Source organism: Tauraco erythrolophus, chromosome 5 (assembly GCF_009769465.1).
Source record: "Tauraco erythrolophus isolate bTauEry1 chromosome 5, bTauEry1.pri, whole genome shotgun sequence".
Lineage (NCBI taxonomy): Eukaryota > Metazoa > Chordata > Aves > Musophagiformes > Musophagidae > Tauraco > Tauraco erythrolophus.
The window spans coordinates 18,703,962-18,731,732 of NC_141469.1; the positions used below are offsets into that span (position 1 = coordinate 18,703,962).

Genomic DNA, 27,771 nt, shown 5'->3' on the forward strand with positions numbered 1-27,771 from the left:
TGCAGAGCGATGAGGCTTTCGGCCTGGAGCGATGCCAGGTCCCGGAGCTGGCAGGCAGGTGGCTGGCGGGCACCGCCGAGGCCGGGTCCCCTCACCTTTCCCTCGGGAACAAGCCCTTGCTGCTGCACCTGCGGTCCTTCGCACCAGGAGCCACCCGGGAGACGCAGGGGTCTCAGCGGCCTTCCTAAACTGGATCATTCCTTCACTTTAGGAGTAAAAACAAAACAGGAATTTGGGTTTAAGGATTATAACGCTTCAGGCAAACCGAAAGGGCTGTCTCTGCAGCGAGCCTCGCCGGGCAGGAGGCGGGAAGCGGCGGGGAGAGCGAGGGAGGGCTGAGGCGGGCGCGGAGGAGCTGAGGGCTGAGGGAAGCCCGCGCCCCGCCGCTGCCCGAGCCCCGCACGCCTCCTCCTCTCTCCTCCGCGGCTCCCTCACGGGATGGGATGTGCCCGGCCGGGCGCGGCGCGGCCCGGCCCTGCGCTGCCCTGCCGCCGACAGCCGCTGGGGGCTCCCGCCGCCGCGGCGCGGCCCGCCATTGTCGGGGGCATGGAGGGCGAGAGCACGACAGCGCTGCTCTCGGGCTTCGTCTTCGGCGCCCTCGCGTTCCAGCACCTCAGCACCGACTCGGACACGGTGGGTGCCGCGGGCCGCGCCGCCGGGAGGGGCGGGAGAGGACGGGGCGGGGCGGGGCGGGGGGTGGGGGGACACGGCGGGCCGGGGGAGCGGATGGAAGGAGGGGCCGCCGCCGTCATGGCGGAGCTGCCGCCCGGCCGAGCGCTCCCCGCCGGGGCTGCGCTGCCGGGAGGGCCCCGCCGACATCCAGGGCCTCACTGCGCGCTGCGCTGGAACGCGGTCCTGCTGCGTGTTCCCTCCCCGCTGCACCGCAGGTTGCTTTTCGTGCTGGCTAATGCCGCGAAATTGCCTTTTTTTTTTTTTTTTTTCCCCTTTTAAAACGAGGAGGTGTGGGCCACCGAACGCTCGGTGTGGCAGCGGCAGCACATGGTGTGCCGAGGACTGACCAAAGCGCTGGTCAGCCCTTCTGGCCTGAGCCTTGGAGGTGGGCATCACCTGTACAGCCACGCGCTGTTCACTCGTGGGTGAAAACACGAGGAGCTGAAAACAGCCGAGTACACATGCCAGCTTTTTATTAAATACAGGCAGATGCTGAAAAATGAGTGAGAACCTACTCTGTTTTTTTTTAAAAATAATCATGTTGATAGCTTTTTTCCTCTCAAGAAGACAGCATTTACACGGTCAATACCAGACAGAAAGTCCTGTTCAATGCTACTCTTAATGTGGACCTTTTTTTTCTCTCCCTCTATAAAGGAAGGTTTTCTCCTCGGAGATGTGAAAGGTGAAGCCAAGAACAGTATTACCGACTCACAAATGGATGATGTCGAAGTTGTTTATACGATCGGTTAGTCCGTCCATGTTTTTAATACCATGCTTGGTTTCAGGCAAGATGCAGCTGCTTTCAGTTTTGAATGAGGGCAGCAAGATTTCAGTTTTGAATGAGGGCACCTTACAGCAAGATCAAAGCTGCTAGATCCTGGCAACCACATTGACATAAAAAAAACCCACATGGAAGGGTTATTTTGTAACATTTTAATTGTTACAAAAAAATCTACAATTTTACTGTAGAAAATACAATAATTTAACAGAAATACTACTACTTAGTTCCTTGAATAGCTCCTCTTTGCCAAATATCCTGTCGCATTAAATGTAATTTAGGGCTCAGATGACTCTTGGCCACATCACAAACTCTCCTGGACTACAGTTGCCCTGGAAAAACTTGGCCTATTTTGGCCTATTTCAGTGATGGGAACTGTAATGTGTTAGCATCTATTACCTAATTTGGAGTATCTAAAATACTGTGTCTGAAGGCCGCAAACTATTTATGTATTTCATTGAGCAGATGTGCCAGATGTATTTTTCTTTATAGCCTTCATGGGATTGGAGTGGATGTGCATTTTATACTAGCCCTTAACAAAAGCATATGTATATGCACACATGCACAGACATTTAACTCCATTCCTTTAAAATGCAGTTACACTAAAAGAAAGAGAACAAGGTAATAGAATATGTGCCTCCTTTCCAATCTTCCTGAAAATATGGGAGGGAGAAATTGCATCCCATTTCCTAGTTTTGTTCTAGGATACAGTTAAGGTGTAACACTTTTCCTCCACTGAGTCTCACAGCTGAACCAAAAATGTGAGGAATTTTTTGTGCTGGCATTGATCAGGTTACCTAGAGACTCATCATCACGTTCTCATAGGCAAAGTTATTTGCTCCAAAGTTTGAGGGATTTTTTAGTTAACTTGTGAAAATGAAAGTACTGGAGAACTTAGGAAAAGGATTTAGAATGCTCTTAGATCACCTACTGTTTTTCTAACAGTCAGTCTGCCAGTTCTCAACATCTGCCTTTTGGGTTTCTGTTCTCCAGCCTCTTCTTTCTTACTAACAGCATCCATCCATTGCGACATAGTAACTTATGTGAACTCTTTCATATTACATACTACTCCTGTACTCAACAGAAGAGAGGGAAAAAAATACAGTGCCTAGTTTTATTTTTCACTTGACAAATCAGAAAAATGTATTAAAATAGTTTATACAAGTGGTGGCCTTTACATTTGAATCTTTTTTAAAGATATTTCCTTTCTTGACCTTATTTAATTAGATGTTAATGCATTTGATTTTATACGTTTTATACAATTCTTTCTTGGTTCTTCTACCAGTTAAATTCCAATCATAGCATTCAGAAGAACATACATAATGAACTGATGAACCCAGAGTAATGTTACCTTCTCTTTCCAGATATACAGAAGCATATTCCGTGCTACCAGTTGTTCAGGTAAGAATCTTAAGTAAACAGATATGAAAAAATTAAAATTAACCCTCACTTGAACTCTTCAAGAATTAAACTTATATTACATTACTGAGAAAATCATCTAACTACAGTAGCCATATCAGCCCCTTGGAATTACAGATGCAAAATGCTTTGTTATTCCTATTTTTGTTCTTTATATCCTTTTTTTGGTGTTTGTCTATGCATATAGAAATAGAGATATGGCATACTGCACCTTCTGGTGAGCTACAGTACCATATAAACTACAGAGTAATGTCAACATACTGAAAAAAAAACCAAAACACACATTGCTTTTCTAAAAGCATACATCCCAACCTCTCAGTCTCAAAAAAAAGACAGAAATAAAAAGGTAGGATCAGCCATAGGCTTCTGTGGATCAGAAAAAAACCACTTATTAGCCCTATGGCAGGAGTAGTTTCAAGGACTAGTATTTAGAGCTCCATCATAGATGGGAACACAGCTCTGCAGGGGGAGAATCACAACACAATTTCCTTCTCAAATCTTTCTGAAAATTAATAAACCCAGATGTTATTAGAAAGGCATTTCATACCAAATTGAAGGCATCTTACTATTTTGTAGTTGAGAGAACACAGATGCTACCTTTAACTTGGTAGCATTGATGCCAGAACAGCATCTGGGCTGTACAAGAGCACCTGCATAGCTATTTCAGTTATGAAATTATGAAATTAACTGCACTGTCCTAGCAGAGAAGCTGTGTCAGCCTACCTTTATGCTTGGGGGGGGAGCTATTAAAGTTAGATGACTGCCAGACTGCTAGGGAATAATTATTTCTACAGTAGCATTTTTTCCTCTAATTGTCCTAATTTTCTTCTAGCTTTTATAATTCTGCAGGAGAACTGAATGAACTTGCCCTGAAGAAAATACTATCAGGCTGTAAAAAGGTATTTTATTTTCAAACCTAAACCATACCAAGGAGCTCACTCAGATTTTAGAGGCTGTTCTGGATACCTCTTGTATCGAGCTTTTTTTTTTTCCCTTGTCTCCTCTTTTTTAAAATCTTGTTATCTAGTCACTCACACTGCTGGTCAAGGCAGCTGCATCATCTTTTCCCCCTTGAAAGAACAGTTTAGGTTATTTTTGACTAGGGTTTGCCCATGTACACATCACAACTTTATTTTTTTCTTAATCATTTGTCAAGCAAACAGTTCAAACACCTCAAAAGAATTCTACTGATTTCTAGCTTAAGGTCAGTTGAGATCAGCTCACTCAAGTGGTTAAGCACCACTTGACCAAAAAAGTTTACAGTTTTCTCTGCAGAATAAAGTTTCAGAAGGGGAAAGTAGAAGCTGGAAAGAGACAAACAGCAAAACAGCAGAACCAAGTTTGCAGAGTTTCAGCTTGAGCACAAGCTCACAAAACAGGCCTGTTCAACACGTGGTTTTGAAGGAAAGAGAGGTTGTCTTACTGGAATTAGGCTGAGATGTTTGAAGGGTTTCAAGTTAACCAACTGCTTGAATGTGTACACACCACCAAACAATTGAGACTCATGTCTTTGTACTGAATCCTTTGACTTGCTTCAATATGACACGCAGGGCCAAGCATGATTCAACAGTAATAGTGAATTTTCTTCTGCCTGCAGAGTGTAATAGGATGGTACAAATTCAGACGTAACACAGACCAGACCATGACGTTCCGGGAAAGACTTCTTCATAAGAATTTACAGTCACACCTATCAAATCAGGGCCTTGTATTCCTTTTATTAACCTCTAGTGTGATGACAGAAAGTTGTTCTACTTACAGACTGGAACATGCCTTACATCGGCCACAAGAAGGGTAATTGGTTTGTTCTCTAGTTTTAAAAAAGCAGTAGCACAGCACATGCTATAGCCTGGAACAGTTTGGTTTCTTTGTTGCAACTAAATTGTTAACTGTTTGTTTTACCCTTGAAACTGACACATTAAATAAGGTTATTCCTTTCGTTGCTAGAGCCCAGTTGAAATCTTACCCTGGAGTTTCTGTTCAGGGATTTGCCTTTCTAACTACCTGTAACACCAGTGCCCACAGGCAGACGCTATCACTTCATTTATGCACATAAGCTGTTCTTGATCAATTTGGGTTTGTGTATTGGACTTCGCTATGCAGCATTCGTCTTCACATTATCATTGAAATATTTAAACTGGTGGTAATTTTCAGTTATCTCCAGAGACATGCTGCCCACACGTTAGGCTTAACAAAAAGTATTGCATTGTGTGACTCATAACCAGAAACAGGGGGAAAAAACAGAGGCATTGCTCGGAGTCTTGTCTTGCAGCTCTTGCGGACTGCCTTTAGCCAGTAGAAGTCATCTATGTGTGACGTGATACATTCAGCAAGAACTAGCTATACTGTAAACCTCCATCTGGGATGCTTAATGGTCAAGAACCTTTAACTATCAAAGAGGGGCCTTTGGATGTTATTAAATCACGTTCCCATACTTCTGCTTTAAGTCTTTTCCAGAAAGTTCCTTTGGTGGTTACCAACTTGGGTATGGCAGAACAGCAAGGTTACAGAACAGTGTCTGGTTCCTGTGTATCTTCTGGTTTTGTGAGAGCAGTAAGACAACACAGGTACAACATATGTATCCGTAGTTGCTGACAGCAGTAGCTTTCGCTTAAGATAAGTACAGTTATCTTTCTATAAAAGTATCTTTTCAAGTGCTGTTGCAAATTCTACAGCCATACCCTGCTCACTTGTTGACCTGTTTCCTGCAATTATTTACCTTTCCAAGGTACTTGGAAATTAGTTAAGTCCCATATTTTTGTCATGAGAGCAACTGTCTGTCTCATAAGCACCTAGTGTTGAAGCTCAAAATGCTTTTTTATTTGTTATAGCCCCTACTGAGTTAAGCACTGGCAATCATTAACTTGCAATTATATTCTTTGTCCACAGGTCAGAATTCTTTTATGAAGATGGATCCTTACAAGAGGTTCATAAGATAAATGAGATGTATGCTACCTTGCAGGAGGAACTGAAGGTAAGTCGGGCATACCTGCCAATAGAGTTACCTTTCAGCAGTACTACAAAACCAAGTCAAGCAAAGGGTACTCCATCCTGCACTAAAGGAGAACAAAGCTGTGCCTTAGAAGCACATAGTGAAAGGTCAGGGAGTTCCATTTACTGTTACTAGCTGTGCACCAAGTTTTCTAAGCTGAAGACTTAAGTTTCCATTTGATCAAAAGTAGGCTGATAAATCCTCAAGTCCACTGATAAATTAGCACTAGAGTATTATTTTGAAGGAGCACTATCTGTAGTTTGTCACAGCTCCTTTGCTTGGATGGGAACAATAAAACACCTTGCATCTCATTCAACACAAAGTTTAAGTCATCTCTGAAATCCACCTCATTACTTAAGCTTTCCAATACTTTGTGTCCAGCTTTTAAAATCATGAGCACCTTTCAGGATTTTGCAACAACATTCAAGTCAGCTTCCGTGAATACTGTTAATTCCACCAAATGCTCTTTTCCTTGCAGAAAACATGCTCTACAGTAGAAGCCAGTGAACGATCTGTAGAGAAACTCTTAGCAGAGGTGAGCCAATTAAAAGAAGAAATAAAGAGGAAAAAGCAACAAAGTTGTTCAGGTAAGTTAAATGCCAGTCTTAGTAAGACTTCCAATGTTGATTCCATTGGCAGAAGCAGAAAACGCTTTTGAACTTGAGGCAGCCAAAACAGTAGTGGTAAAAGTTCACAAAAGGGACTGCAACTCTAGCTTTTTTTTTTTTTTTTTTCTTTCCAGGAGAAGACAAAGGCTACCCAGGAGAGCCAAAGGAGAATGTTCTCCTTTGTCAGGCACTGCAAAAATTTTTCCCCAATTCTGGATTTCAGACATGTATTGTTTCCTTCAAAGGCCAACAGATATCCAAGAATGGCTGTAACACTGACCATAATATTGATGTCATGGACAAACTGACTCTTATGGTAGAGGAAAGAGACTTCAGCGAAGCTGAAACGAGACACCTAACCAAGCGTAAAGTTAGAGGGACCACAGCAGGATCAAAGTCATTCAAGAAATCCAGATCGCTGCAGCTTCACCAAAAGTTACTTCGAGACCAAGAGGACAGTGACCAGGAAAGGATGCTTATGCTGAGTAGCACTGAAACAGATGAGGATGTGTCGGAAAAAATCAGGGACACAAACGAATACCCACACTCTCCTACTTTCTGATCTGTTAATGATTTGTACAGATGACTTTGCACCAAAAGCTACTGCCAGCATATTCAAGTGACATATCAATTTACAGCACTGCAGGGATAAAAAAAATGAATTTTTGCAAGACATACAGGCTTGGTTTGTTTTTCTTTTTTCCAACGCATGAATCCTGTTTGGCACAGAGGCAAGTCCAGATGACATTCCCACATTTTACCTTCCAGAGTTATATCTGTATTCAGCCTCTCAGGGTTGAAAGACTGTGCTAACAGGATGTCAGCAGTCATACAACCATGTCACATACTGCCTCAGAGCAACACAGTTTCAAGCTGTTGTTGAAGCAGCAGTACTACCCTTCCTGCAGCAGAAGCCGAGGCAGGGAGCATCAAATGAACACAAGTAACATGCTTAACAGAATTAGCTGTCTACATAAATTGCCACAAAGACTTAAATTTACCCTTAACTATCAGCTACTTGTTTATTTTACCCCCTCTTCCAATCCAGCAAGGGAAGAACAGCCACCTGAGCTTTAGAAAACCTGTGAGCAGAGAAAGTGGTTCATGCAGTTGCCAATTTCTGCTGCTGCTTTCATCCTTGATAGCTCCTGCAGACAATTTGAGAGACTTGACACTTCACAAAAACGCAAGTGAGATCCACCCTTCAGTCAGGGAAGCGTTATGCTAGCCAGCCATGCTTCCAGCAAACAAGTACATAAACACGAGAAGTAGTTTCATTGTTTATTTCTTTATAGTAGATTACTCTGGATACTTGATATTACATATCTTGGGGTCTGTGAGAAATGATGGGTTCTTAAACATAACTGGCATAAATCCTGTAAAAAGATAAGACAGAGGGTTTTTTAATAGGAAAGTAAACTTGACTTACCAAACTCAAAAGCATAATCAGACTTACCAAGCACATGAGCTCTTTTAATGGCTTTTGTAACTTCCTTCTGCTTCTTGTTGCACAAGCCTGAAGAGAGAAATCATTTTCAGTCTCTTAAACCACCAACAACCAAGCCATCAGTTTAAAGGGTGAAAACAATCTTACTGACAAAAGATAGCCAAGATACAGTTACTTGGACTCACAAGAACATTAATATTAACCAGGAAATACTTTAATATTTCACATACCTGTTATATGCCTGCCATAAATGCAGCCAGTATACGGAGAAACAAACTGGGAAAGAAGCTATTTAAAATTAAGAAATCCAAAGTCAGTTTAAGAACTTTTCTTAAAGAGCTTTAGTTTATTTTACTACTTGCATTCTGGTTTTGATTTTTTTTTGATCTGTTTTTACAAAACTCAGTTCTACCTGGAGACAAGAATAAGTATAGCTTGGAGTTAGGTGGTATTTTATATGCCACAACATTGAAGCTATGTGACAGTGGAATCAAAATTGAGGACTCTATTTAGTAAATAACAAAGCTGTAACACCTGTACATAGGACTAGCAGATTGAACAGCTTATCACATCAACATTATTTAACCCTTACCTGCACAGTTTCACTTTTAAGTTTTAAACCCTGACACTTTTCATTTTTTCTTTATCCTTGTGGACTTCCTACACACACACACATTTAAAAATAGTGAGCCAGTTACCTTCATCTAAGGACAGGAGTTTTCAGACTCACCTGCACATTCTTATAGTCCACATTTATTCCACATAAGACACATCTTCTAGGAGGCTCTTTGTAGGGGTTCTCCATTTGTATGGGCTGAAATTAGAGAATTATTGACATCTGTAAGCTCACAAGAAAATAAAGAACGTTTGTTATTTTTATCCTTTGGGCAAAACAGGCCTTGAAACCAAAAGAGGGTTTAGTACATCACTGAAGTTTTAGAATCATATTTTTCAATAACTTTCTTAAGTCTGTTTCTCATACGCACTGCTTGGTACCTAGCAATCTTTAAAAAGACTCACAGCCACACAGCCTTTTGTATCTTAGTAATAATGACAAATAACAAGTCAATTAAAACATTAAGATCTTGCTTACACCCTTTGCTTCAAAGTACAGAAGTATCTACATACAGAACATCTACAGAAGCTAGCAGCAAAGTAGTTCTGTCTAATAAGCCAGAAGATCCTTTTTTTTTTTTTTAAATATTTTCAAAACAAACGGCCTGAGGGAGCTCTTGTCTGCTCACACACTGTAACAAAGATACTGCCAAATATCCCCCAAGCCCTGAAAGGCTCCTTAAGCTTCAGAACACACCCAGCACCAAATCCTTGCAAGACATGGGTGAAAGGTGAAATTTCAGTTTTGCAAACACAGGCAGAATTTGGGCAGAGAAAGAATATTTTGAACAGTTTTCACTGGTACCAGACAACACGTTTTTATGGCATTACAACTGTACCTAGAACATTCTCTTAAGCCTTTTTCCCACCTATACGCAGGAAGTCGGCGCTGCCAAACGCTTTGCTCCACATTGGAGTTACCGGTTAAGACATAAATCAACGGTGCCTTAACTCCCAGCGCCTGGTGACCGCCCTGAGCGCCGGGTTCCTGCTCTCAAGCACATTAAGTGGCCGAATTCCGGTTTTGTTTTGGTTTTTTTTTTTAGGAGCCCGAGCTACACAACGACCCAAGCCAAGCGTTCCCAGACACCTGCGCCGCACGACGGGAGCCCCTGCGAGACGGGAGCTGGGGGTGACGGGCTGAGGGCAGGCGGGCCAGGCGGAGCTGACCGCGGGCCGCCTCACCTGGTCGGAGCGGCCGGGCTGCTGCTCGTGCTGCCGGCGGCGCGGCCGCGCCCACAGCGCCGCTGCAAGGGAAAGAGCAACAGGGTTAGCGGCGGGACGGAGCGGGGCGGGGCGGGACGGGACGGGACGGACCGGCCACGCCGGCGCCCCGCGGCCGCCACCGCCCGAGCACGGCCGAGCGGGGGCACACAAGGAAACAGAAGGAACGCACCGGGCACCAGCCGCCGCCAAGGCCCCCACGCCACCAGCGCCCGCACCGCCATCTTGCGCGGTATAGCGCCCCGCCCACGAACAACGCCACTTCCGCCTTACCTCACTGCAATAGGCTCGCTGCCCCGCCCGCCAGCACGAATGCGGATCGCTGACCAATGGGATCGCGTCCCGCCCAACTTGGGGCAGGCGATTGGCCGCTGCCCGCTCGCGGTCCTGTAGCTGTGCGGTTCGCGGGGGGAAGTGATGTTAGCGGCGCTGCGCTCCCAGCATGGCGGGCCCGCCTCCCGCCGGCGGCTCGGCCGTCCCGCGCTGCGCCCCGCTGCAGCCCTGACGGTCCCTCTGCCGCTTCCTCGCAGCCCCGGTTGTGCGGGCGGAGGCTGACGCACACGCACACCCCTTTATCCCCCGAGCTCCACGGAGCAGCGGTGATGGCCGACCCCGGTCTGGCCGTGCGGAGGAGGAGCCGCCCCCGCTCTGTCCGCAAGCGGAGCCGGGCCCTGGTGCAGCCCAGCGCCGGCTGCTCGCCGGTAGCTCGCAAGAGGCCGAGCGCCAGTGACGAGGGGCCCCCGGTACGGCGATGGCGGGGCGCGGGCGGGGGGTGCTCCGTCCGGTAGGGCGGCTCGGCCCGGACCGAGCCTGCCTGACGGCGATCGGGGGGGCTCTGTGTGAGAGGAGGTGCGTTTTTAGCTTTAACTTAAAAGAATTAGGGAAGACTTAAATGACTTGCACCTGATGCGCGTGTTGTACAAGTTATGGTGCCGCCTTTGGTGTTGCTTTGGAGTATTAATGCTCGTTGTTATGTTTTTACAGTGCAGCAATGACAGCGAAGAAGACATGTTTGGCGACTATGACAGCTTTTATGGAAATGACTCTTTGCTAGCCCAAGTTGAGGACATAGAGCACAAACACCTGCAGGATAAAATTACAGATATTAATGCATCTGGAGAAATCGTGCTTGGGAATCTTCAGTCAGGAATTCACCAGAAGAAACAAGATGATTTTTCTACTTCAGAAAACGTTGTTGTCCTTAAAGCTGACAAAGGGGATGCTTTCCAAATGAATGAAAATGACCCGGCAAATAGCAATCAAGAACCGACTGAATCTATTTTAGATGACTTACCATCATCGCAACTTTTGTATTTTGAGAAAATGGGTGAACTTTCTTCTGGTTCTAGAATATCTCCAGTCTCAGAAACAAGAAATAAGTGTGTGAATTCTTGCTCGGACAAAATCACTAGTCCATTATCTTTTTGTCTGGATGCTGAAGACAGGAACAGACCGGCTGACTTTTCCTCAGACTCAAAGGGTGACTTACTGAAAACTGGGAGTCTTAAAGACCATCTGAAAAGTGCTATGACTGGGAATGCCAAAGCCCAGACTCTGCAGGTCTCTAAGACCAAGCAGCTTAAGGCAGCTGTTTTATCTGAAGAGATTTGTGTTGCTAGGAAAGCTATCGAATCTTCTTCTGTTGATATAGGCCCTTTTTATGGGTTACCTAGTAAAGTCAAAGATCTATTCAGACAATTTCGAGGGATCGAAACTCTTTATGGTAATGTAACTAATGGTTTGTTGAAAAAAAATTATAATCAAGTGTTGCCTGTTTTACCCATTACACTGTAAACTTATTTAAGTTAAGGTAATACTTAATGTAAACAATGTTGGAAAGTAGTTGATTTGTTTTATTAAGTGATTATTTTGGGTTTTTAGATGGATGGGAAAGATTGATGTGTCTCATAGAATCTTTCAGAAGACACAATCACTGAAAGCTTTTAGCAATTTATTGAAAAACTCTCAAACACTAGGTTTAAAATATTGTATATTAAACAGAGGCATTTTGATATTGATTAAGACACCCCTGGGGGTTGCTAATAATTCTTTTTGATTTTGCAGACTGGCAACACGATTGCTTAACGTTAGACTCTCTACAGCAAAGAAAGAATTTAATATACTCCTTGCCGACCAGTGGTGGAAAAACACTTGTAGCTGAAATAATAATTCTCCAAGAATTGCTCTGCAGGCAGAAGGATGTTCTGATGATCCTGCCATATGTTGCCATTGTCCAAGAAAAGGTCTGGATATGGTGGTTCTGATACTACTTATCTTTTCTGATATGCCTTGTTACTTGGCTGTTTTTAACACTAATTTTAGCAAACTCCATGATTTTCATAAATATATGGTGGAAAGTGAGTGACTGCTCTCTTAAATGCTGCTTGAGGGTCAGTAATTTCATAATAAACCAGGCTTAAATTGTGAGATGAAGGTGCTGAGTTATAAAGTGTGCTGAATTTTGAAATAATTGCTTTTTGCAATTTTAGTTATAGTTCTGCAGTCTTAGTCTTATGCTTATTTATAGTACTGCCCAACTTGCTAAAGAAATGGTATTCAAATAAAAACTACTATTTTTTTATATAAAGGAAAAGTTATTTTTAGAGATGTAACCCAAGTTTAATAATGTTTGTAAACACTTCAGATTTGCAATTGGAAAAGGTAATCATAGCTAGTATGTTTTCACTAATTCAAACAGCTGATTGTGGTGTGTGTGAATTCTTAAGGCAGCTCTGAAATCCAAAATGAGCAGCATGAGTTTGTTCTTTAATTGATTTTTTTTTTTAATAGGTTAGAGGCTTATCGAGCTTTGGGATAGAATTGGGTTTCCTGGTTGAAGAATACGCAGGAAGTAAAGGAAGATTTCCACCGATCAAGAGGAGAATAAAAAAGTCTCTTTATATTGCTACTATAGAAAAAGGACATGCCCTAGTGAATTCCTTGATTGAGACAGGAAGAATTGATGATCTTGGTCTGGTTGTAGTAGATGAGGTATGCTACTAGATTTACTCAGACTTATAATACGCATTTCTTGTATTTATAATAGGCAATTATTAGCAAATAATTTGCAGGTTTTTGATTACTTGGTTTTGCTTTGAGTGTTTATCACAAGATTATTACTACTTAACTTTATTTTCTACATTGGTACATGATCCTGTAACATTGAAAGTTATTTTTCTTCAACTGAAACATTTGTTGCTGTATCAGGAAAATAGATTCTATGTTGAGAGATCTTCTGTGTTAGTGGTTGATGGTGAATTACTTAGCAACTACTTGTCAGTCAGACATCTCTAATGGATTAGGAGAGCATAAATCATTTTAATCACATGGAATGTATTTTATGAACCTGAGAAATGAACTCATAAATGTGAAACCATGAGACTTTGTCTGGTATTGATAATGACTAAATGAAATGCTAAAAAAAAAAAAAAAATTCAAGTAACATTTGACTGTGAGACTTGTCCTTATTCTGTTTTTTAGTGGCGTGGCTGAGTTGTGCTACTAAGGGTTGATTGTGGACTTGAATCACATGTGTAACATTTAACAGGGATGTTTGATTCATGGAATGCCTCAGGCTGACCGACCTTAGTTTTACACAGTAGCTTCCAAACAGAAGGCGGCTTAAGAATTAACTTCTACTTTTTCTGGAAGTAGCTGGCTGCTAAAAAATTTTTAATATTAACTTCCACTGTAAGTGTTGTTTAAAACACGGTTTGTTTAAAATCAGTTTAGGCTGATGAATACCAAGATCTCCACACTGAGCATTTACTGACAGGAGTTAACTGTTTGTGCTAATTATGGTCTAGTTAAATGGAAGATAAATCTTGTTACATATGTTTGCTCTTGGGTCTGTCTTACCGTGATTCTTAAATGTTTAAGGGGGACTGTACTTCTGGAAGGATCTTAGCAGTCAAAATTTACCGGAGGGATATCATGAGGAAGTCCAACAAAGACATTCTTGTAGTGTTTGTTTAGGACTACATGATCTGTGCGATGTTTTTTTTGAAGAAATACTCTTAACTCAGTTATTTTCTTGCATTTTCTTTTTGCCTTCTGTGAACAGTTGCATATGCTTGGTGAGGGAAGTCGTGGAGCAACACTGGAAATTACTCTTGCAAAAATTCTTTATACTAGTGGTAAGTCATGGCTGCAGTTATTGTCATTAAAATCTTGTAGTGGTGGCGTCTTTAGAAAGAAGTCGTACTTTTGCTTTCGGGATTTGTGGTGCTTTTGAAAAACATGGCATGACTCCATGCAGTGTTTACTCATTTAAGAATTAGTCAGTTGACCCTGTAATGATGGGCTGAGTGTTTTTGAAGCTTTTTTGATACTTCTTTCTGAGAAATCCTGAGTATTTTCAAATGTCTTCCATTTCTTCGTAGGAGCCCCTTAGCCATTCCAATTAAATGCTTCTATAGAGAAGGATTCCTTTTTTATGTGTATGCCTCAGGTAATATTTCTTAGCTATATACTCCTTCCAACATGCTACTTTGGCATTTAGAAAGACTAACCATGAAGCAGGCTTAAGAATAAAATACTGAGCAGAAGTGTTAAAAATTGTGAAGATGGCAATAAATTCATCTCAACTTCTGTTTTACAGAAAACACGCAAATCATTGGAATGAGTGCAACTTTAAACAATGTTGGAGACCTGCAGAAGTTCCTGCAAGCGGAGTACTATACTAATAATTTTAGACCGGTCTGTATACAAAATACCACAAATGAGTAAAGAAAATATTTGGCTTTAAAATTATAGCAAATCTGTTGAGGATTGTAAAACAGCTTTTTAAAAAAAAAAAAAAAAATCTTGGTATAATGTAATATAATGCCTGCTATTGCTTGCAGTTGTACCAATACAATAAATACTTGCACTTGTAAAGGCACAAATGCAAGTACCTTTATATTGTTAAGCCATTTGTGTCATTTTAACTAAACCAATTTCTAAATTACAGCTACTGTGACAAATCATTACAGTCCATTTGGTAGAACTAGAATCTGTACTACTGGTGCTTGAATGCTGTCGTGACTGACAATGGCTTGAATAGTTCATGGGATACAACATTTATATTCCTCATTAAAAATAGACACTTTCTTAAGGCAGATAATTAAAACAATTAGCTTTTTAAAAAAAATATTGATGAGACGGAGTGTGTGCTTGTGTGTATACAAGTATGTGTATATATTAATTGTGATGCTTGGAAAAAACATTAGCTGTACATCAGTAATAGCTTACTCTTTAGAGAAGAATTAGTGATTTAAGTAAAGTTTCTATTTATGGCTTATATCTCCCTAGGTGGAATTGAAGGAATATGTAAAGATACGAGACACCATTTATGCAGTTGACAGCAAAACAGAAAATGGCTTTACTTTTTCACGTCTCCTTAATTTCAAGGTAAAACTGAAGTGGTTATAGTTTCTTTGAACTATAGTTGTGAAATGTATTCCTTTACACTGATTCGTTTACAGAGCTCTTACCAAAGAAATTACTTAAACATGGTAATTCGTTTGTAAAACCTATGAGAAAGAAAACAATAGGCTTTAGGGAGGAAAAAAGCCTTTAAAACACTGAACGCTTAACTTGTATTTCATTTCTTTACTACTCTTTAAGGTAGAGGTTTCTTCAGTATTTTGACATGTCAAGAGCAATGGGTTTGAGTATTCCAGATACCAAATGCTTTTTGGTTTTGGGTGGATTTTCTCAACAGTTGATCACTCATAAACAATACTGAAAGAAGACATGTTTTTTTGTTGTTGTTTTGTTGGCTTATTACTGTCTTGTAGGGATTTGTTTCAACCTTTAAAAAGAAAAACGCGTGTTACTGTAGACTACCAGTTGCACAAAAAAACATCACTTTGGTGTCATTAAGAGAAATGGAAGTAGTAAGGGGAAAAGGCAAAGCGTTCAATCCTTACATCCATGTATCCCTCAGTTCAAGCTAGGTGTGTTAATAAACTCTTTCAAGTGAGGACTGGGAGAAACGCTTCTCGTGCTATTATGTCACGTTAAAGGAAATGGCAGTATTCTAGCAAACGCTAAGAACAGGTATCGAATACTTCATTTATGACTTAACTTCTAAGTTTAAATGTTTCTCAATCCATGTTTGTGATAGTATTCTAGTAATCTGGAGAAAGCAGATCCTGACCACATCGTTGCACTGGTTACTGAAGTTATTCCTAAATATTCCTGCCTAATCTTTTGTCCCACTAAAAAGAACTGTGAAAATGTGGCTTCAATGGTGTGCAAGTACCTCAAGAAGTAAGTTTCTGTCATGATTTTTTAAATATATATGGAATAATTGATCAGAACTCAGGATTTGTCTTCACTAGCTTGCAAGTGACTTTCCCTGGTGATCAGAAGTAAGTATATGGAATCATGTAAAGTTGCTGACTGTGTAAATGATAACAAACTGCACAAGGCTCATTAAAAAAGTGTTTTGCCAAAAAAAATCTTATTTTTTAAACAAACCAGTGGAAAAAACAGACAAATAAAAAAGGAAGAGCATACTAAATGAATCTGACCTTGAGTCCCTTTCGCACTGGTCTGTGCGAGCTTAGAAAACAAACGTTTTCTCTATAGCCTGGTATTTGTTCATGTATGTTACTAGTCAATTGAGTATCTCTGTTCCATGCCTACTTTGTGAATGTAAGTCGTAAAATCTAAACCAGGCTTTGTTAACAAAGAAAAGGAGGTAAGACTTATGTTTGTTTTCATCTAAATGTGATTTAATCAACTTGTAATGGTCTAGCAAAGTTAAATTGTATGTGGGAAGAAATTATATTAAAATAAACAAAAACCATCCCTTGCTATTAAAATCGAAACCACTTTTGATGTACCTATAATCTTCACTACGAGCTGATGCTGGCCATGTTTTCTTTCTTCAGTGCACTCAATACCCACACGCAGCCAGTATTTGATCCCTTCTATATCTGTGCTTACAAACAAGAAGAGTTCTGTTGCAACTTAATCAGTCTCCTGTGTGTTGCTGTTTTAAAGTTACTGGAAATAACGATTTCTCCAACCTAGATGCTCAAGGAAAGGATAATAGATCTATGTATAATGGATAATAGAACAGATAACTGAAATAGACAGTAAGCACGTCTTGAATTTTTTTTTAAGTAGTTGATGATTGATCAAAATCAAAATAAATGCTTTTCCTCTTCCAAGAGAATTTAGAGCTCACAGGGAGAAAGAGAAACAAGATCTCATCAAAAACTTAAAGGCTATTGGAAATGGAAGCATCTGTCCTGTTCTGAAGCAAACAATCCCTTTTGGCATTGCCTATCACCATAGCGGCCTTACAAATGATGAAAGAAAAAGTATAGAGGAAGCATATTCTACAGGTGTCCTGTGTCTGCTTGCTTGCACAGCTACTTTAGCTGCTGGAGTCAACCTGCCAGCTAGAAGGTTAGTGACTGAAAGAGATTTCATTGTTGCATTGATTTTTGCTGTGTAAAAAAATTGCTCTAAGTTGGAAGTACCAGTACTATTTAAAGTATGTTTCTCCTTTTACTAGCAAATTGGAAGCATAAGGGATTTTGTGTTCAACTTGGGACACAAGGCTGCAAAGTTTTTATGTAGGAAATGTGAATCGGTAGCAAGTCCCTCAGAATGCATAGCTGCAGAGCACCTATCTGTATGGATTAAGGAAATTTTAATAAATTGAGGAAACACTTCAGTATTTTAGTAATGTTGTCCAGAAGAATATGAAATTCATAGTGGTTTCTTCAGATATTGTCCTAAGAACAGTGATTAAATTGTAAAATAAATCTATTCTGAGGAGATACAGAGTGAATGTTTTAGCACAAAAATGTGATATCTCTTCTTGTACAAGTGCTGATGATCTGGCTGCTGTACTCTGTGTGACCAAAGACTGTTTGCTAAGAATCTGGTTTTGTGTGCATGTATGTTGGAATAATGCATCTGAGGGGAGGAAAAAAAAAAAATTGTACTGACAAGTGTTTTTTTCCTAGCATAACTGATGTATGGTTAGCGTTGCTTATGGTTTTTACTTGGGTTTATTTTATATCTTAGAGTTTCACTCTTAAACTCTGGCCTTTGAGTACATGTAAAAAGTAGTTCCAAAGGTTCTGCAGAACATCATAAACATGGCTTATCAATCAATAAACCTTAAGTTGTTGAATGTTTTTCTGGTTGATTTACACATCTGTTCAAACAGATGTATGTGATTTTTATTAGTTATGAAGCAAGGGGCATATATAAAGAACGCATTTGTAAAACTTTATTGCTGCTTCAGTAATTTTAATATAAAGCATAACTTACTAAAGACTTCTTTACAGGGTTATTCTCCGAGCTCCTTATGTTGCTAAGGACTTCCTGAAGAAGAACCAGTATAAACAAATGATTGGCAGAGCTGGTCGAGCTGGTATTGACAGTGCTGGAGAAAGTATTCTCATAGTGCAAGAGAAAGACAAACACTTGGTAATTTTCACAAAGCTGTCAGTAGTTTAAATTGTTGGATTAAGCTGGTGAGATGAGCAGGAGGAGCTAAGCTACCTATCTTAATTTTTGTTTGCTTCTTAACATTGCAAGTATTTGACTTATCTAACAATATCTATAAACTATCTTTATGTGGTTTGTTTGCAAACTTTAGATGTCTACATTTATTGTCTTTATAAGCTGAATCATGCGTATCAGTATTTCTAAAACTGTAAAACTAATGCATAAATATTTTCCCTGAACTAATACATTTCTTGCTCATTTTAGGTTCAGAATTTAGTTAACAGTCCTTTGGAGAATTGTTACAGCAATCTTCTGCTGGAGTTGACCAAGGGAATGCAGAGCCTGTTGTTATCTTTGGTTGGACTGAAGGTATCAGTTAACTCTTCTCTGTGAGTAACTTAAGTGCTTGGGAATGCGAAGAAAATCTTATCTGTCGATTCTACAGGAAAACCAGACTTTTTAGTCAGAACGGCTTACAAGTTCAGAACAGCTTCTAATAAGATAAGAAGGACAAAGATTTGATTAGTCTTTTTATTTAACTCAGTTATTAAGTAATGACATAACATGACAGCTTCCTTATATGTGAAATTCAAAATTATATCTACCCTGTGATACATTACATATTTTATCATATTTTTCAAGTGTTAATCATATTTTAATTTCTGATGCTTGATTCAAAATGCAAATAGCAATGCTGGAAACAAATTAACATTGTGTAGTAGCTAGAATAATAGAACAGATAGAGAGCAGGCCCATCAGATCAGTATAGACTATCATTCTACTCCTCGTCTTGTATTTCTATGGAAACACATTAACAGTATATCAAACTGCTTCTCTGTTCAGTATTTTTTTCTTATAGTTTATGAAATGTGTTATGTGAAATGACACCTTTTAAACATGCTAATCACTTGCAAAACTGATGCAGATAGCAGTTACCCATGAGGAAGTCAACAATTTTATGTGCAGTACATTGCTGGGTGTTCAGCAGCAGCTGCTGTCTAAAGAGAAGAGCCTCTCGGAGATAATTAAAGATGGGCTAGAAAATCTAATAGAAAAAGGACTCCTAAAAGGAAGAATATCTGAGAAGGACCACAATTCCAAATGTACACTAACCACCACACCATTGGGTAAAGCTACATATAAAGGTAAGACTTCTTTTTGTTATGATAATCTTTATTTCAATAAACCCTTTCATCTCAGCCTTGTCTCAGTTCGATAGGTTTTCCCATCTTCAGTCTGAAACTGCAATGAAAAATAAGTTATAGAGAGACAGTTTTGGTTACTAAATGATGTGCTGGACTGAAAATGAGAACGAACAAGTAGTGCATGATTGAACATGATGGGTATGAAGTGTAGTAACACTGCTCACACTAGGAGTAAAACCAAAACCGTACCCCCAAAAAAACGATTTAAAGATTTTTATTTAGAGATTGTAATCAAAATGGCTTATGACCTCGTTTTATAATTTATTGTTATAAACAGGTATTGTGAACAGGGGAATTTCTTGACAGAGAGAAGCTTAGGAGCGGAAGGAAGCATATGACGTGTAGACCAATTGAAATGAGGAGTGTACCAGGAAGTTCTGTTTTTCTGTCATAGTGTAAAGATACAGGGTATGGAATGCAATTGGAATAGGATGAATCTCTGAAAGATTCCTTCAGTCTACAAAATTGGTCCAGGATTTCATTAAAGACAATTCACAAACACTCCAAAACCACACACAGAACGGACATCCATGAAAATAGATGACTGCATTTCCCCAGTTCCATGTCACTGATCATGTTAGGTTAGAGCAATTATTCAGGTTACAGTTTTTTTTCTTCAATTCAGATGGCATAACAAGCTTTTGTGGAAGATAAAGGAAATACTGACTTCATGTTAAAATCTGTTACGCTTAACTGTGTGCCTGTTTAAAATTGCAATACATTGTGTGCTTATTATAGGGTCTATAGACTTGGCATACTGCAATCTTCTTTACAGAGAGCTGAGGAAAGGTTTGGAAGGGCTGATTCTTGAGAGCAATCTTCATCTTCTGTATCTGGCAACTCCGTACGATATGACTTCTAACTGTAGCCCAGATTGGATGATATACTTGAGACAGGTGAGAATTTACTAGCAGATGTGTTGGGTCATACAGTAATCCTGCTTATTGAATTTTAAGTAAGGATAGTGGGATATTGACTTGATGAAAAGCTAAAATATGCTGTTTTATTTTCAGTCACAGGGCAGAAGTGCTTTCCTGCATTGCACAAAAACCTAAGTTCTCATTTCCATCTATAATATTTGACCTTGCTTGGGGGAAACAGTGGCATGAAATACATCTCTTGAGTTGCCAGTACTCAAAATCCTTACTCTAACCTTGGTGCTAGCCTTGCTAGCCCAAGTCTGGTTAATCTTAAACAAGACTTTCCTATAAACTAGTCATATGTAACCACATCATTGTAGTCCTGTAAGAAAACCACTGTTAAATTAATCAATAGCCATATTTACCTTACCTTATTAAATGAGCATTAGCTCGCTCATTTAATCTGTAGTTTAGGGAGCAAAGTCCACTAGAGAATGTTGAGTCTTAATGTTTCGTTGATATCTGAGGCTAATGCTTAACTGCAGCCATGATTGCAACTATTACACTGTGAGCAATACCTTCCTACAGACTACTAGGCTTATGTCAGCCTTAGCAGCACAGTCCTTATCCTAGTCTTGCACACTCTAAAATCCACCTGTAATTCAACTAATCCCTTTTCTGTAAGGTGTAGTATGCTAGGGTTAGCACTAAAATCTATTTAATTTTGTTAAAGTGCGACAGAGATGGACAGTTACAGGTAATTCAGACAAGTGGGCAAAGAAGCTGCAGATCTGACTGTGTCTAGTGACTACAGTTCTAGTCTAGGGACTAAGTAACATATAGAGATATTAAAAAAACATTATTTCACTTCGAGTAACAGACTTGTGTTTCTATAATATTAAGAGAACTAAACATCTGAAAATTCTTTATAAAATATTATTTTAGTTCAACCAGCTAAGTGCAGCAGAGCAAAAAGTAGCAGATATTCTGGGAGTACCTGAAAGCTTTATCACAAAAAAGGCTTCTGGTCAAGCCATCAGAAAGGTAGGCTGGAGATTTCTCATACCTATGATGACGGTTTAGTAATTTTGTTTGATTATTTGCAAATTCTAGATTATTTTTCCACTAGTGTTCTTTATTACTCTTCTACTTATTAAGGTTCTTTTAACATCATTGGTTGATTTTCTTAATGTTGTTTAGTGTCTTTGGGTATAATGTGGACATGCTTTAGAGATGGAAAGAATTTCCTTGTAGCAGTAACAATATCTTGAATGTGATACTGGCTCTGAATTCTAACTTGCTTTATTCCTAGGATGTGGACAGTGCTGTGGTAAACAGGCTCTACTTGTCATTTGTCCTTTATACCCTACTGAAAGAGACCAATATATGGAGTGTTTCAGAGAAATTTAATATGTCCCGAGGATACGTGCAAAATCTCCTTAATTCTGCTGCCTCCTTCGCGTCCTGTGTTCTACATTTCTGTGAGGTAGTGTGTGAAATTAATTCAAATAAATTCTTCGGGATTGATTTTGCAAAATCTGGAGCTTTGTTCTCTTATGTTAGAACTGAACACAGGTGTTGTATTTCACCTTTCCTGTTCAGAAAAACATGCTCATACAGTGTTATTTCGTATATTAAAAGTAAGCTTTATGCACTGAGAATGGGAAAATATACAAACTGTACAGGTCATTGATCAGTGTCAGCACTGTTGTTGGCAATTGATGCAAAATTGATTTTACTTTTCTCCTGGAAATAATGCCATCTGCTTGTGGAATGTTGTTGTGGGTTAGGCTGACCCTCCCACACAGCCGGTCACTCCCCCTCCCCCACCCCCAGGAATGAGGGAGAGAATTAAAGGAGAAACAGGAAACCCGTGGGTTGAGATAAGAATAATTTAATACAGATGATTTAATACACAGAGTAAGATGCTCACCACCCCCTCGTATGCAAAGCCCGTCTCGTCCCGAAGCTGCAATCCTGGATGAATGCGAGGCCCCGAAATAGAGAGGGAGGGAGAGAGAGAGAGAGATAGTACTCTGAGAGTGGGAGTACTGGGAGAGAGAGAAAAAAGAAAGAAAAAACAATAGAGCAAAAGCGGCGAAAGAGCCAAAGCGCAAAAGCCCTTCTTTCCGGCTGTCCCTCACTTTTATACTGGGCATGATGCTGCGTGATATGGAATATTAATTGGCCAGTTTGGCCCTCAGTCTTAAGTTCCACCACAAATCACAAGGGCAATTGTGTCCCCCTTGTCCCAACTATGCTCCCCCCTTATCCCGCCGTGCTTCTGCACTCCGGCACACTGAAAAGTCCTTGGAGTCTCACGTCCAACCGCAAACATCAACTTGCTATCAGCATTCTTCTCAGAGCGAGCCTCTGAGTAAAACCAAAACACGGAGCTCTTCTAGCTGCTAAAAAGAAGAGCTAACCCGGTTCCAGCTAAAACCAGGACAAATGTCATCTCAGGAAAACAGCTAACTTGGCTTGTTCTCTTGTTTTTTTTTCCTCTATTGATATAATACATTGCGTATCCTTCAGAACTGCTTCAGCTTTGGGATGTGCAGATGAAGAGTGCTGAATACCATTTGCAACTAGTTGAAAGGATAACCAGAAATACTAGTGCTTCCCCTGTCTAAAAGCCAAATATATGCCTGTTGCTGTAGCAGAGCTCTTATCAGTCATTACCCCCAAACGGAGAACTTGGGGATCTGATTTTTAGTAATCTTTGTCTTTGCAGGAATTGGAAGAATTCTGGGTTTATAAAGCCTTGCTGACAGAACTTACCAAGCAGTTGACGTACTGTGTTAAGACAGAACTCATCCCTCTGATGGAGATAGCAGGGGTTCTAGAGGTTAGTAAACCTGGCTTTGCGAGATTTTTTCAATGTAAACTTGTATGTTAAATGCTACTGTTCCTTTCAAGTATACCTGGAAGACCAAGCTAGAGTTTTATTGAGAATTTGACATAGTGCAGATACCCCACAACAGTCCTGGAGTTTGGGGGAAAAAGTGGTCTGGTGAGGAAATATGAGCTGGAGCCAATAATGTTTTTCTTCTGGCTGCTACCACAGCCACAGTGAAAACGCTATTTGGACAATAATTTGGCTGTACACTTTGTTGGAAAACAGAGCACAGGTTTCTTTTGTTGTGAGGATTCTTCAGTTCATGGGAGTAGAGGATAAGAATTCATGTATTTAAGTTAGAAGATCCTCACAGAAATATGTGAAGCTCTATTGAGAACCTAGACTTTTACAATCACTTCCAGTGCTGTGTGTATTTTAAATGAGAAACTTATCTGGTCTCTGAATCAAAGATGTCTTTAAAAGTAGAAGATCTTTTGGGGCTTCAGTGCAAGATTATATGTAATCACTGGACCTTGTTGCAAAATGATTTAACTTTCCAGCCTATTGTGGAATCAGTCTGTCAGCAAACCATTGAATTTAGTGGCAGTAAAGTTTTATTCTGAGAAGCTAAACAATGATAAAGACTTAGAGCCTAATGGGTTTTTTTGGTATATATCAAATTTTCCGAATTGGATGCAAAAGGTAAGTAGTCTTTTTTTAATGGCTCACTCCATATGGGAGCATATGTGTAAGGGCAAAACGGCCTGGACAGAATGATTCTGCTGAAGTTTTGTTTTCAAGATGATTCTTGAAAATTATTGCTATAACCAAGGTACTTCTGCACTGGAGTTAAAACTATACTGACAGCTGATATTTGAAGAAGTTAGACTGTCATCTTGAACAGACATGGTTTACTTAGATTTCTGTGGAGGAAGTGATAAAATCAATCTTAAGATTACTGTAGTGAAAGAGGAAAATTATTTTCTGTACATTTACTTGCAGAGTTTTCAAAGAGCAATCTAAAACCTTTTCATGAGATTTAAGTCATTAGTGGGGAAAGATTCTGCATCATCGGTCATACTGTGCGTATAACAGCCAAATAAAGCACAGAAGATATTTGCTGGCAATTAGTGGTTATTTTTGGTGAAATTAATGACACCTGCTTCACATCAATGAACATGCATAGTGCTTAGTTTCCATGGAAGAAGGTAGTATATTGTAAACTGTTATCTGTTAGACGCTAAAAAAAAACCCACACAGGCCATTAAATAAATGTCATTCTGTTTCTTGTTGTCTTTAAGATATGGGGCGGAGGAAACAAGGTGGTTGACTGAATGTTTGGAGATGTAACACTTGTTCATCAAATGGGTATTATTTAATAACTCAGGATACTAAGGCCTTAGGTATACTAAACTACTTCACTACTAGTGTAGAAATGTATTTTAATTTAAAGTTTGAAAAGTTCTAGAAGTATTTGTTTTGCAAAAGAAATGTTTGCCCAGAGACCTTCTGTTAAGCAAATACTGCTTGGCTACCTTACAGAGCAATGGGATCAAACCAAGTTAAGAGAAGCAGGTAATACATGCCCCCTTACACTGGCGATAATCAAATTTCCAAGAATCATTCCTGTGATGTGTATCTCTCCTATATATGTGAGCTCATAGCCATGACTTCACACAAAACTAAAGAAATAAAAAAGATACTCTGATACTAAAGGAAAAAATATTTATGAGCTTGAAACAAGAAAGTATAGTCTTTTCTGGAACTTTGTTGAAAGCTCCATTCTGTGAAAATTCTGTGGGGAAAAAAAAAAAAAAAAAACCAACAAAAAAACCACAAAACCAAACCAACAAACATAAAATCAGCCCTCCTTTCACTTAAACATCTCCAAAGAATGCTAGAGTCATTCCTGTCGGTGACAGTGAATGCAGAAGACATGATAACAGCAGAGGATGGTAGAGTCAGTATCACCTAGGCTCAGAGAAAATAATGACGAGTGGGTTCCTGAGAGCTGGGTAAGGTTGTATGGGGAGGTAAATCTTTGTGATAAAGCTGTGTTTCTGGGGAGTAAAGATTCTCAGTGATCATTCACGTTCTTAGAAAGATAAATCGAAGAGAACTGAATTGATAAGCAAAGATGAAATGTTTGAGGTTGGCGCAAAGGTTGGCATTTAATGGTAATTCTTATTGCCTGTTCTAATAATCTATCACAATTTTGGACTTGCAGGCACGAGCAAAACAGCTTTATAATGCAGGGTACAAAACTTTAGCGCACTTGGCTAATGCAAATCCAGAAACTCTGGTCAAGATGATTGAGCATTTGTCACGACGTCAAGCCAAACAAATTGTGTCATCTGCAAAGGTAAGTTAGAAACAAAGTTATAAACACCTGCTTCAGAGCTTCAACATGTCAAAAGTGGATGTTTGAGTGACATTAAAACCGAAGGATTCAGTTTGCAAGTAAAGACATTAGTGGATATTTGCGATCCAAAATCTGATCTGTATTAAGAATATATAGAAATATTTTCTTGACGATATTTGTCTAAGATGATTGAGAGTAATGAATTACTGACGTTCATGCCCCTGAATGATAGGCAGACTTCAACTTTTCTTAAAACGATTTGCTATATATAGGATAGTGGAAAGTTTGTGCTCTTTCAGTGGGGAAGCGAAGGGCAAAAATGTTTGACTGCGTGTCTGATGAAATGCAGGAGTTAAATGACTGCCTTAATCTCTGTGCTGAGTCATCAGAACTGAAAACACTCGATTCTGCCAATACCTTAGGACATACCTTACAGAAATTCTAGTGGTAGTTGTGATAGAATAACAGGGTTTTCAGGACTGTAGAAATGGACAACACCACGGTATAGTGTTAACCTCACCTTTTGTCGTACCCTGTTATTCTTTCAGTCCTAATTGTGTTCCATTTTGAATATGCATCTTGAGAAGGGCCTTGACTTAATATCTGCCTTTGAGGCACACTTAGTGCCTTAGGCACGCATAAATAATCCAAGGGAAAGGATCTGTAACAGACATTGAGTTGTGCCAAAACAAAAAATACAGGGAGTGTTTTATTTATCAAGTGGTAGTGTTTTCTCTCCTCAATCTCCATTAATCATCTGCTGTTGCAATGGCACTGGTTTCATGCTTGATTCTGTAAAAATAGCAAGCTTTTGGTAAAGGGAATACCTACAACATATTAACGGGTGGTTAGTGTAAAAATGATGCAGCCAATAACAAAGTCTTGGTTTGTATTTTCTCACAGAGTAAAAGTACTAACTTTAGGGTTTATGACCTTAAAAAAACATCATGGCCTTTTAATGTTGTAGGCTTCTTACTGCATTTTTTGCTGCTGTGTGAGCCAAAAGAAAGGGATATATGCAGGTTCCTCATCTACATCAGTGCCCAATCCAGCAATCTAGCTTACTGTCATGCTCACATATTAAACTGATGGAGTTTTCTCTAACTGGAAAGTTAGAAGAGTGCTTGCATGTGCTACACAAATGCTTGCTTATGCTGGGGGACTGTTTTCCTCCTACTGCCAGCAACACACAGTTCAGGGCAGTGGATTAAACAGTTGTGAGTATCAGGTGTCCTATATGTCTGATGTAAAATTTAATTTAAAAGAAGTTTTGTATAAAGCAAGAAATCGGCAACTTGGCAGACACAACTTACAAATGTTTTTTCCAACCCGGAAAATGTTTAAGGTTAAAAATGCTCTTGTTAACAGTTCTAGACAAAACTGTTTATGTTCTGTTAAATTTTGTGTAGTATGTGTTGGCAGAACTGAGAAAACCAGCTGTGTACTCTATGAATTTTTGTGTTAGTGTTTTTCATATGGGTATACACCAAACAGTAAAAAATTTTGTAGTAGTTCTTGTGAAAATGATAGCTCTTAGAGGCAAAGGTACTGCTGCCCTGTGAGAAGCAGCAGCAGATTTTTTTAGACCAGATGTGAGTTTGGAAAGAAAAATTGATGTTTTAACCTGTCTAACAGTTGTAGCTAATGCTTGTAGTTGTTTTCTAATGTTTTTTTTTTATTATTATAGATGCTGCTGAGTGAAAAAGCTGAGGCTTTACAAGAAGAAGTTGAAGAACTCTTAAAGGTGCCTACAGATATCCCAGGGACCTACTGACCAACTGTCATGAAGAAAAATCATGAGTCCAAAAATTGGGATATTTTTAAATTTTTAACATTCCTGTGTAAAGCTGCTGTAATTATAATAAATATTTAATGTCTTTTGTACACCTCAATTTTGTCGGAGTTCAGAATATTTCTGGGAAAGTTGAATTCATTTGAAGGTTTTGATTATGAACCTCTTGAGCAATAGCCTAGAATCAGAAGGTGTTGTCTGAATTCATTCCTGGTTTTTGACATAGCCCTAGGAGTTCTTTGGAGACTGGACTAACTGCCTGGTGAGTACTTCTGCCTAGAGCTTAGGTTCGTGTCTGAGTAAATAGTGTCTTTACATGGGATAATCCCTCCAGGACACATGTCCTTGAAGTGAGCTAATCCAAAATTCCTACTTGTGGGATACTCTAGGTGTAGCTAATGGAAGGAGAGAAATAGAATTGCAATTCATAACAAAAGTTGTCCTAGAAATCGTAAATGACGCCTAGTTTAAGCCTTGTTAAAAGATGGGAATATCAAATTC

The 27,771-nt window shown here is 39.7% G+C and overlaps 3 protein-coding genes across 5 annotated transcripts; 2 read left to right on the plus strand and 1 right to left on the minus strand.

The window, feature by feature from the left end:
• The first annotated feature begins 543 nt into the window (after positions 1–543).
• ABRAXAS1 (abraxas 1, BRCA1 A complex subunit) lies at positions 544–7,300 on the plus strand. 3 transcript variants are annotated; one of them, XM_086612082.1, is made up of 9 exons: positions 544–633; positions 1,327–1,417; positions 2,815–2,851; positions 3,702–3,768; positions 4,467–4,660; positions 5,314–5,433; positions 5,756–5,840; positions 6,337–6,460; positions 6,601–7,300. In XM_086612082.1, the coding sequence occupies exons 1-9, from the start codon at positions 547–549 to the stop codon at positions 7,026–7,028; spliced, it is 1,233 nt and encodes a 410-aa protein (XP_086468208.1). In that variant the 5' UTR covers positions 544–546; the 3' UTR covers positions 7,029–7,300. The 3 variants fall into 3 exon arrangements, with proteins under 3 accessions (XP_086468208.1, XP_086468206.1, XP_086468209.1); XM_086612080.1 differs by having other exon boundaries at positions 6,337–6,445; XM_086612083.1 differs by having other exon boundaries at positions 6,337–6,445; positions 6,604–7,300.
• A 434-nt stretch (positions 7,301–7,734) lies between these two features.
• Positions 7,735–9,976, minus strand: MRPS18C (mitochondrial ribosomal protein S18C). Its single transcript, XM_086612084.1, has 6 exons — positions 9,925–9,976; positions 9,714–9,775; positions 8,644–8,727; positions 8,144–8,201; positions 7,923–7,982; positions 7,735–7,842 (listed from the first exon to the last, which is right to left on the minus strand). The coding sequence occupies exons 1-6, from the start codon at positions 9,974–9,976 to the stop codon at positions 7,766–7,768; spliced, it is 393 nt and encodes a 130-aa protein (XP_086468210.1). The 3' UTR covers positions 7,735–7,765.
• Positions 9,977–10,354: 378 nt separating this feature from the next.
• On the plus strand, positions 10,355–27,370 carry HELQ (helicase, POLQ like). The gene is made up of 18 exons (XM_086612063.1): positions 10,355–10,495; positions 10,737–11,475; positions 11,817–11,995; positions 12,543–12,743; positions 13,816–13,888; positions 14,353–14,450; positions 15,045–15,143; positions 15,862–16,007; positions 16,917–17,156; positions 18,050–18,191; positions 18,477–18,581; positions 19,138–19,357; positions 20,156–20,313; positions 21,223–21,321; positions 21,590–21,763; positions 23,012–23,125; positions 25,344–25,478; positions 27,166–27,370. Exons 1-18 carry the CDS (start codon positions 10,355–10,357, stop codon positions 27,250–27,252), a joined length of 3,150 nt encoding a protein of 1,049 aa, XP_086468189.1. The 3' UTR covers positions 27,253–27,370.
• The last annotated feature ends 401 nt before the right edge of the window (positions 27,371–27,771 follow it).

What these genes read in the sequence shown, in the direction of transcription:
- ABRAXAS1 (XM_086612082.1), top strand. Translation starts at nt 547, where the DNA reads ATGGAGGGCGAGAGCACGACAGCGCTGCTCTCGGGCTTCGTCTTCGGC. An exon ending in TCAGCACCGACTCGGACACG is followed by an intron (nt 634 to 1,326) that starts GTGGGTGCCGCG and finishes CCCTCTATAAAG; the next exon opens with GAAGGTTTTCTCCTCGGAGA. An exon ending in CGAAGTTGTTTATACGATCG is followed by an intron (nt 1,418 to 2,814) that starts GTTAGTCCGTCC and finishes TTCTCTTTCCAG; the next exon opens with ATATACAGAAGCATATTCCG.
- MRPS18C (XM_086612084.1), bottom strand. Translation starts at nt 9,976, where the DNA reads ATGGCGGTGCGGGCGCTGGTGGCGTGGGGGCCTTGGCGGCGGCTGGTG. An exon ending in TTGGCGGCGGCTGGTGCCCG is followed by an intron (nt 9,776 to 9,924) that starts GTGCGTTCCTTC and finishes TTTCCCTTGCAG; the next exon opens with CGGCGCTGTGGGCGCGGCCG. An exon ending in TAAAAGAGCTCATGTGCTTG is followed by an intron (nt 7,843 to 7,922) that starts GTAAGTCTGATT and finishes ATCTTTTTACAG; the next exon opens with GATTTATGCCAGTTATGTTT.
- HELQ (XM_086612063.1), top strand. Translation starts at nt 10,355, where the DNA reads ATGGCCGACCCCGGTCTGGCCGTGCGGAGGAGGAGCCGCCCCCGCTCT. An exon ending in GTCTGGTTGTAGTAGATGAG is followed by an intron (nt 12,744 to 13,815) that starts GTATGCTACTAG and finishes TTCTGTGAACAG; the next exon opens with TTGCATATGCTTGGTGAGGG. An exon ending in GTGTGCAAGTACCTCAAGAA is followed by an intron (nt 16,008 to 16,916) that starts GTAAGTTTCTGT and finishes TCCTCTTCCAAG; the next exon opens with AGAATTTAGAGCTCACAGGG.